The 6,508-nt window shown below is 34.6% G+C and overlaps 1 protein-coding gene across 1 annotated transcript in view; it reads right to left on the bottom strand.

Moving 5' to 3' along the window:
* Positions 1-3,007: 3,007 nt before the first annotated feature.
* LOC107701711 (myosin light chain kinase 2, skeletal/cardiac muscle-like) overlaps positions 3,008-6,508 on the bottom strand; it is a 9,146-nt gene continuing 5,645 nt past the window's right edge. The window contains exons 7-14 of the mRNA XM_016503779.1: positions 5,984-6,093; positions 5,752-5,893; positions 5,537-5,607; positions 5,203-5,331; positions 4,708-4,779; positions 4,464-4,544; positions 3,357-3,489; positions 3,008-3,245 (exon numbers count right to left, since the gene is read on the bottom strand). Of these exons, the coding sequence (XP_016359265.1) occupies positions 3,153-3,245; positions 3,357-3,489; positions 4,464-4,544; positions 4,708-4,779; positions 5,203-5,331; positions 5,537-5,607; positions 5,752-5,893; positions 5,984-6,093 (831 nt within the window). The 3' untranslated portion in view covers positions 3,008-3,152. The remainder of the gene's footprint in view (positions 3,246-3,356; positions 3,490-4,463; positions 4,545-4,707; positions 4,780-5,202; positions 5,332-5,536; positions 5,608-5,751; positions 5,894-5,983; positions 6,094-6,508) is intronic.

The following is a 6,508-nucleotide window of genomic DNA, read 5'->3' as shown; positions in this document are numbered from 1 at the left end:
TTTATAATGGTTAACAGATATTGTCAACAACAATATAAGCGTCACATTTTAAAGGTGCACTCAGTATTTTTTATAATTGAAAAGGTTTTTACACAAAGGAGTGAACAGCTTTTTTAATTAGGCTGTGTACAATAGCATCGTACAATCTCTATGTAGGTATGTGTAGGTCGCCCTGTCATGATGAGCGCCACCATGTTGACATCACAAGACCAGCCCTCATGGTCAAGTTATAAATAATAATAATTATAAATTATATATTAATAATTATATCAATAATACTTTATAATAATAAATATACATTTTTATAATACACTTATCCATATAATGTACATTATATATATATATATATATATATATATATTAGTTTATCTAATGGACATTATATGGATGAGTATATTATCAGTAAACAAATCTAATGTTTTCACACCAATAGGTGTCAGTATTAAAGGGTTATTTCATCCAAAAATGAAAATTAGCCTGAAAGTAAGGAAACTTTGCTTCCTTTGCTCCTGCATTTCTCAGAGGCACGCGCACAATGTCCTACGTCATACGTCTGCATGTTTTGAGGGGCCAGGACAATTTTTAATATAACTCCGATTGGATTCGTCTGAAAGAAGAAAGTCACATAGGCTCAGGGTTTCTGCAGACATGAACAAGTTAAATTTAAGAATTTTTAAGACCTTTTTAATACCATCTTATATGAAACTTTTTATTACATACATATATGTAATATTTAATGTGTTTAAATTAAAAAGAAAACAAAATATCATTGCTGTAATAAATTATATTTATTACTACGATATACAGTGAACTTTTAATGTCAGCAGACAATATTCCATACAAAATATCCCTGCAAAATAACTGCATCACTGAGATTTTTGGTGGAGTAAAAAATTTATTCTGAAGCAATATTTTCATCAGTGTTCTGTCAGCTTTTACATACTTAAATCTGCAAAAAAAAAGCACTCTTCCGTGTGAAATTGATTAACTATAAGAAGTGGTATAAATATACACATTTTCTGCCCCCATGTCTTGAATTTGTGATCATTCTGAATGTATTTTAATAGACTGAATCATGCAGTGAAAGAAGGCACTGTAAATGCGCACGCGCACTAGACTTCACGTAATGCGTGCACTCTTTAGGTGTTTTGAATGTTTGTTTTTTTTTGTGTCGTGAGAATATTGAGCAAAATAGCTCACTTGCCATGGTGTTACTTAACTATATAATGTTATGAATAAACTAAACATTGTGAATTTTTACCTCAGTGTGTTTCTTCTGAGTTTATGTGTGCTGTCACGCTCATTTGTTCTGAAGTCTCTCACAAAGAGACAAACAGAGTGAGCCTCAGCGCGACCTTGTATTCTGTATTCTGCTAACTTACTGCAATTCTCTCTGATGAAGAAAAAATATTCGGTCTGTCCAATGATTGTAAAGTCATTAGGTCCGTCAGACTGAAGATATTTTAGTGTAATGTGACCAAAAATATTTAAGACCCATCGAATCCGAATTTAAGACATTTTAAGACTTTTAAAGGCCTTATATTAGGAAAACGTTATTTAAGACATTTTAAGACTTTTTAAGGACCCGCGGACACTCTGAGGCTACACCTAGAATGCTTCGAGGGTGAGTAAAACACAGGCTGATTTTCATTTTTGGGTGAACTAACCCTTTAAGTCTAAAACCACTGAGACAAAAATAGTTAAACATAAATAAAGATGTCTCAAAGTTCATATTTTAATTTTGATTTGACATCATATGACTATGAGATCATATATAAAACCCTAGTCCATATCACTAATAAATGTTTTAAGGAGTGTTTGTTATAGTAATTACAGTTAATATGAGATCATGTTATTACAGTCTTGCAAATATCATTTGACATATTGAAGACGCCAGCAAAGATTAGAAATTATTTAGCTTCATCTTTCCCATTACACATTCACGCCCAGTGTGATATAATTTATTGCAGCATTGTCATGGCCTGATAAAATAATTTTAATAGACCATAGGTCTATATAAATAAAAAAATAAAAATTTACCACAATCATTTAAAGGAAGTCAACATTGTGCAGTCATGGAAAAGGGAATTCTGGATTAAATTTCATCAGAGCCATTCTGAAATTTTACATAACAAATGTAAAAGACTTTTAGATTTAAGTATTTTTTCTCAGTTAAGCTCAGGATGATTTAAACAAAATGACTGCATGACAGTCATGCTGATGACATCATCAGCAATGATGCAATTTTAATTCCAGGGAAATTCCACTAATATCTGCACAAGTTCCCTTTTAAGGTCCATTTTGTAACTTTTTTCCTGCTTTTAAATGCAAAAGGGGGGCGGGGTGATCTCATTTTATGTTGAAGCCTGATTAATGATTAATAAAAAAAGATATTGCTCTGCAAAGTTGAAAAAAATAGTTCAATAATGAAAAATAAAAAATAACCAATTTATTGTTTTGTTTTTTGAAGTTGCATTCAAAATCTGAGGACAAATGTGCAATTCTAATGGGCATGACACTGTTTATTTAGCCCATAACATTACTTTATTTATCCAAGTAAAAAAGGGAGAGCATTATACGTTTTATCAGCCAAAGAATGACATGAATGTATTTTCAAAAACAGGTTCTTCTGCATTACATTACTGTGGTAACAGCAACATAGGTGTGTTTTGAACATCCTGCTTGTACGTCCTGTTTATGGTCTAACACTCACCTCACAAAATATGACAAAAGCCACCAGTATTCCGTACATATTTAGGATCAAACTGATTCAATGATCACACCACTGGTCTTCGTTTACTATACAACATCAACATATGAATAGTCAACTGCAAGCTATACTAAATTTAAGAGTAACTACTTTTCTTTCATTCTTATCCACATGCTTTTTCAATTACAATAACATTTGGGCAAAAACAAAAGTGATAAATTAATGAATCCTTGAAAAACACCAGAGTTTAACAATGTGATGTCAAAAGAAAATACAAGAGAAATATTTATTTGGTACATCAGTTTTATTGCATGTTACAGATGCATTTGAATAATTATATTGGCAGCCAGAGAGTATTCAAATATGAAAGGTGGGTGGCAATACAGCACAGCAATACAAAGACATGATCTGCATATTATAAAAGCACACATAGTGAGCACAGTCAGTAGGATGTCTCTGACCCAAGTGCAGTTAGGGAACCTGAACTTCCGATCTTCTTAAACCTATTGGCTGCAGCAACAGCTATGTAGTTTTTCTGCACAAAGCAGACAGGTGAAAGAGGATAAAGGAGAAATGAAGTGAGTAAGAAAGCATTTAGTATCTTGTGTTAAGAAAGTGGCAAATCATTGTGTCCTCAATGTTTTACCTTCCACATTCGTCTGGCCATATACTTCTTGAGAAGAGCCTGAGACTTGAGTACAATGTTGGTGCTCTTGGCTTTCTCAGTGATGTTGTTAAGCCACGGGTGTTTGAGGCACTGTGTAGCACTCAGACGACCACTGTAAAAAAAAAAAAGAGAGAGAAAAATCTTTTGAAAACTTGGAATAAACACCAAAAGTTGTATGAAGTACTTTTATTGTGTTTTTATAGTGTTTTGCATCTTTTTTTGGAGCTTGACTGCCAATAGTCGTGCTAAGCTTTCATTGTATAGAAATGTGCAGCTCAGACATTCTGTTAAGCATCTTCTTTTGTGTTACACAGAACATTCTTAAAGGGGTCCTATTATGCTCTTTTACAAAGTCTTGATTTTGTTTGAGGGGTGTACTAGAACCAGCTCTCATACTAGGTTGTTCGAAAAACATTATTTTTCACATATTTTACATTATTACAACACCTCTCTACCCAGTCTGGCACGAACGGCTCGAATAGTTCCTGTATAAAACGAAGGTCCGCCTTCTGAAATACGAAATGTGCTGTGACTCCTTTTGAATTGGACTTTGTAACTTTGTAACTTTGCAGATCTTTTTTATGCTCAAACAGCAACATTACAGATTAACTAAAGTTGAAAAAGTGAAAAAGCATAATAGGACCCCTTTTTAAAGGAATAGCTGACCCAAAATTTTGCTGAAACTTTAGTGCATCCAAGATGTAGATGAGTTTCTTCCTCAAGAAGAGATCTGGAGAAATTTAGCATTACATACAAATTTAGCTCACCAATGGTTCATATAGAGTGGTCTGAAGTTTTGTGATGTTTTTATCAACTGTTCAGACTCTCATTCTGACAGCAACCATTCACTGCAGAAGGTCCATTGGTGAGGTGAGCAAGTGATGAAATGCTAAATTTCTCCAAATCTGTTCTGATGAAGAAACAAACTCATCTACGTCTTGGATGGCCTGAGGTCAAAATTTAAGCAAGTTTTCATTTTTGGGTCAACTATTCCTTTACATAGTTTTGGAGTGTCAAAATAATTTTTAGATAATTTATCATATTAAGATGAAATTAGTATTAGTCTCTTGAACTTTTCAATCTCACCTTCTTTCTCTGATCAGCAGGTTGGAAACGAAGTCCCGAGCCTCAGCAGACACGTGCTCAAATGCATCCTCATCAAAGTACCTACACTCATCCAACAGGGGGCGTTGTTTTACAAAAGATTTCACTTTTAAAACGTTCTTTAGAGCTGTTTGTAGATTTGATGATTTCTAAATAGATGTTTCAGTGCTTGCTTGTAATTAGTTCATGTTCTGTTGTGTATAGAATCGATATAACAGTGGCCTACCAGTTGCCCATAAGCACATTGTTGAGGGTCTGGCTGTCGTCATCACCCAGAAAAGGAGAGAGGCCACTTAAGCTAGAACAACAGAAATCGAATGAGATTTTAATTGTTTCTCCAGTTCAACATCTAACGTGAAGCAAACAGGGTTGCACAAGTTTCTTTTTCTGTTTTGGAGGCGACCCAGAATACTCCATAACACTGGTATTGCTTTAATTAGACTAAGCAGTTGACCGAGTGACCATGGATGCTGTTTAACTGCCTTGTTTGATGTTTTTGGATTCACTCCCAGTACCTTCACTGGACATCACAACTGTTAGCCAATAACTAATTTGTATGAAATCACTTATTTAAAAAAAATACATAACTGAATTTGTTATCAAGGCCTGCTTATGTATCTTTTGGAGTGGTACAGCAAATTTTAAATTCAATTATAAAAATTTGTTCAGATGATTATGTAATTGTGAATTACATGTTCTGGTGTGTGTTAATGTGATTTACAGCATGTATGTGACAACTCCCAAAGTCCACATATCTGTAGGGAAGGAGACAAAATCGAAGTTCACCACCTCCGGAGCTAAAAATTCAGGCGTTCCGAATGAAACTTTGAGCTTCTCTCGTGGTTTATATCTGAAGAGGGACAAAGAGAAGAGTCACTTGAACCATAAAAACCTCTCAGAGGATTAACACATTCAGAAATACACAGTGGTCACTAGAAAAGTATGTAAGGCAAATGTCATGCCAGCAAAAATGGCTGATGACAACACTAATCTTAATTTGAACACAAAATCATGCATGGACAAGTACAATAGTAGTGTACAAGTATAAATCCCACCTCCTCGCTAGTCCAAAGTCAATAATTTTCACCTGATGGCTAGAGCGATTCACAAGAAGAATGTTCTCCGGCTGAAAAAAGTGATAAACTGTTACACATTTCCCTCTGACATTCCAGTTTCCATTATAATCTCACTGAATCCCTTGAGAAAAGAACAAAATCACTAGCCTAAATCTGACAGAACAAAGTGACTCCTTTTTTGTTTCATCTGTCACCTTGAGGTCCAGGTGAAGTACATACATCTGGTGCATGTACTGGACACCCTCACAGATCTGTTTCACAAACACCATGGCATCCACCTCAGTCAGCGGACAGCTCTCATCCACAATTCTCTCGAACAACTCGCCTCCCTCCACACTGAATAAAAAAAGATCTGTCATTTCATCTGCCATGTTACACTTTAGCCAATTGTGTTTTATTGCTTCATAAGGATCTCACTGTACTCACTACTCCAGGATCAGCACAACTTGATTCTTGACCTCAAAGGCTTCATAAAGTTGGAGGATGTTGGGGTGACTTAGCTGGTTCATGACCTGGATCTCATTTAGAGCCATATCCTGCAAAACAACAGGAACAACCTTGAGAAATTCATTTCATGACCCTGTTTTGTGTGCGCGTTTGTTCTTGTGACACTGAAGACTGGAGTAATGGCTGTTGAAAATTAAGCTTTGCCATCACAGGAATACATTTTAAACATAAAAATAGAAAACATTTTAAATTGTAATAATATTTCACAACATTACTGTTTTTACCATATTTTTGATCAACTAATGCAGCCTTGGTGAGCATAATAGACTTCTTTTGAAAACATTTCAAAATCTATCGACCCAAGAATTTTGAACGGTAGTGTAACTATCCAACCATAATTAAACCATAATCTGAACATCTATAAGAAGCAGGGGCGTAGCCATCATTTCAGAAGTGAGGGGGACAGAAATGTTATATATATATATATATATATATATATATATA

Source organism: Sinocyclocheilus anshuiensis, unplaced genomic scaffold (genome assembly GCF_001515605.1).
Source record: "Sinocyclocheilus anshuiensis isolate Anshui unplaced genomic scaffold, SAMN03320099.WGS_v1.1 scaffold1658, whole genome shotgun sequence".
NCBI lineage: Eukaryota > Metazoa > Chordata > Actinopteri > Cypriniformes > Cyprinidae > Sinocyclocheilus > Sinocyclocheilus anshuiensis.
Note: the sequence above shows the minus strand (reverse complement) of the source record. Positions and strands in the feature narration are given on the sequence as shown.